This window comes from Coregonus clupeaformis, unplaced genomic scaffold (genome assembly GCF_020615455.1).
Source record: "Coregonus clupeaformis isolate EN_2021a unplaced genomic scaffold, ASM2061545v1 scaf3190, whole genome shotgun sequence".
Taxonomy (NCBI): Eukaryota; Metazoa; Chordata; class Actinopteri; order Salmoniformes; family Salmonidae; genus Coregonus; species Coregonus clupeaformis.
The window spans coordinates 24,660-27,500 of record NW_025536644.1 but is presented as its reverse complement, the minus strand read 5'-3'; the positions used below and the strand labels follow the sequence as shown (position 1 = coordinate 27,500).

Sequence of the window (2,841 nt, the reverse complement as noted above, 5' to 3'; positions counted from 1 at the left end):
ATTAGCCTAACCTGCTAGGGAAAAGTCACTTCCGGTCGTAGCTGTATCCCACCTAGTCAAAACCTTGTTAGTCCTTATCCTAAAAGGCACCCTCTGTTCCTCGATATACTCCACCGAGGGCCGGCAGCCAGTAAGTACAGGTAAGAGACAATTATGGCAACAATAAGTTGTCCTATGAAAGCTAGTCACATCTGAGATGTTCAACTGCACTGAATGATAAAGTGGCAGTCTGTGCTCTTGGGCCCTTATGGCATCAGTGCACCCCCCCCCCTCCAATTTGTCCCTTTTGAAATGAACAGTTGAGATGGGCCCTCTTTCTGTGGCCGTTCTTTGACGACACATCTGAGGCTATCCTGCGGCAATACAAATGATCAACATCATAACATTTATTCCATTATAAGAAGCTTTATTATTGGTTTGCTAAGAAAGGTACCATACAATATTGGCACATCACTATCACCTCTGTATGCGTAGGAAATCAATCCCTTCATTGTGTGTGTGTATGTGTGTGTGTGGGGGGTAAAGGTACGCCACTCTCGCCACTCTCGGCCTCACAGTTTATGCACACGGTCGTCTTTATGCAACAATATGGAAGACATTCCCAAATGTGCTTACATCATTGCGTAATGTCAGGGAGTCACACAAACAGTGTGTGCTGTTTGGCTGCAACACACATTAGGCATAAGGATGATGACAACTATTTTCTAAACGCTCCAGCTTGCAGAGGGATCACCACCCCTCCCATCCGCACCCCAGGTCCTCTTGGCCCCCTTACTGTCAGGCCGAGTGGTGTCTAGGGAAGAAAGAAGAAGAGTGATGTTTATTAATGACAGTCAATACGACACGTCCTTCCAGAGCTAAACAGACTCATCCTACTAGGTCAGTGTTTCCCAACTCCAGCGGTAGAGTAGCCTACCCCCAACAATACCCATTTTTCTTGTAGCCCTGGACAGCCACAGCTGACTGAACAACCTGTCACCTAATTAGCAAGTCCTCAATGAGTAAAATCAGGTGCAACAACAACAACAACAACAACAACAACAACAACAACAACAACAACATGAGGACAGGGACACAGTGTACTAGCTGATCTCCCAGTTGTCACCGTTTGGCCTTGTGTTCCACATAGCCTATATCAGTATTTGAGTATGTTTCCCGCGCACGGTAGGTGCTTTCACGTCACCTTTGAAATCGCTCCTCCCTAGTCCCCTAGAACGAGCGCCCCCCTTTGCAACGCCTCCGAACATATCACAGAGGCGCGCTTTCTGTGCCGCTGGCCTCAATCAGGTCGACCAAACGCAGATAATAGCTCTCCACGCACCGTTGCTGAAGTCATTCATTCACTTGAACTCATACTAGCGAACACACCATGTCTGGAAGAGGCAAAGGCGGCAAGGGACTTGGAAAAGGAGGCGCCAAGCGTCACCGCAAAGTTCTCCGCGATAACATCCAGGGAATCACCAAACCCGCTATCCGCCGTCTGGCTCGCCGCGGCGGCGTGAAGCGTATTTCCGGTCTGATCTACGAGGAGACCCGCGGTGTCCTGAAGGTGTTCCTGGAGAACGTGATCCGTGACGCAGTCACCTACACCGAGCACGCCAAGAGGAAGACCGTTACCGCTATGGACGTGGTCTACGCTCTGAAACGTCAGGGACGCACCCTGTACGGTTTCGGCGGTTAAAGTCACTCTCTTCGGAACCACAACACCCCGACTCGAACCCAAAGGCTCTTTTAAGAGCCACCCACATCCGCTTCAAAAGGGCCCATTCCATATAGTTTTTTTTTTTTTCTTCCGTATGCTATTTGGTAGGAAAGTATGAGCCACTTCGAGTGGACAGGGAGTATTAAATAGAGGATTCTAATGTCCCTTCCCGTTTTAGCGCACAGAGGGAGGCCTATATCTGACAGTGGCAAAGTGTAGTGACGTTGTTATTTTGGGTCAAGCAATAGTGGCATTTGGACAACATAAAGCCACCACCAGTCGGTAGACGTGCCTCGAAAAGAGGGGGACAGCGCGCGCACACACAGTCCAAAATGGGAGCCCTATGTCTGACGGTGCCAACGTGGGCAATTCTATCACCAGCATTATGTGGCACAACAATCGTGCCATTCGGACAACTATTCAGGCCCCCCTTTTGAAACACACAATTCCCCATCGGTCACAGAGCATAGGCTATAGAGAGGAGGGAGGGTGTGAGGACCCGCGCGCGCCCTCAATTGTCTTTGTTCGGGAAGCTAGCCTCTGAGCGGAAGGCTCTTTTGAGCGCTAGAGCTCCACTGGGCAAATAGCAGGGGCGCCTACGAGCAAGCAGGGGAGTGTCCACGGCCGCCGACTTTGATTCGCTTCCTCTTCATAAGACGGGTAAGCGCCCTTCACCCCCTCATTCGTTTCTGAGAAGCAACGAGACATCATCATGCCCGAGCCAGCAAAGTCAGCGCCCAAGAAGGGCTCCAAGAAAGCCGTCACCAAGACCGCAGGGAAGGGCGGCAAGAAGCGCAGAAAGTCCAGGAAGGAGAGTTACGCCATCTACGTGTACAAGGTCCTGAAGCAGGTCCACCCCCGACACCGGCATCTCCTCCAAGGCCATGGGAATCATGAACTCGTTCGTGAACGACATCTTCGAGCGTATCGCCGGAGAGTCCTCTCGCCTGGCCCACTACAACAAGCGTTCTACCATCACCTCCAGGGAGATCCAGACCGCCGTGCGCCTGCTGCTCCCGGGTGAACTTGCCAAACACGCCGTGTCCGAGGGCACCAAGGCCGTAACCAAGTACACCAGCTCCAAGTAAACAGCGCATTTGGACTGCTCTACTAACCCAAAGGCTCTTTTAAGAGCCACC

The 2,841-nt window shown here is 51.4% G+C and overlaps 2 protein-coding genes across 2 annotated transcripts; both read left to right on the top strand.

Moving 5' to 3' along the window:
* Positions 1–1,369: 1,369 nt before the first annotated feature.
* Positions 1,370–1,742, top strand: LOC123489687 (histone H4). The gene has a single exon (XM_045220131.1). The coding sequence runs from the start codon at positions 1,370–1,372 to the stop codon at positions 1,679–1,681; it is 312 nt and encodes a 103-aa protein (XP_045076066.1). The 3' UTR covers positions 1,682–1,742.
* A 342-nt stretch (positions 1,743–2,084) lies between these two features.
* LOC123489686 (histone H2B-like) lies at positions 2,085–2,841 on the top strand. The gene is given in 2 exon segments (XM_045220130.1): positions 2,085–2,558; positions 2,560–2,841. Coding segments are annotated over 2 exon segments (375 nt in total). The 5' UTR covers positions 2,085–2,414; the 3' UTR covers positions 2,791–2,841.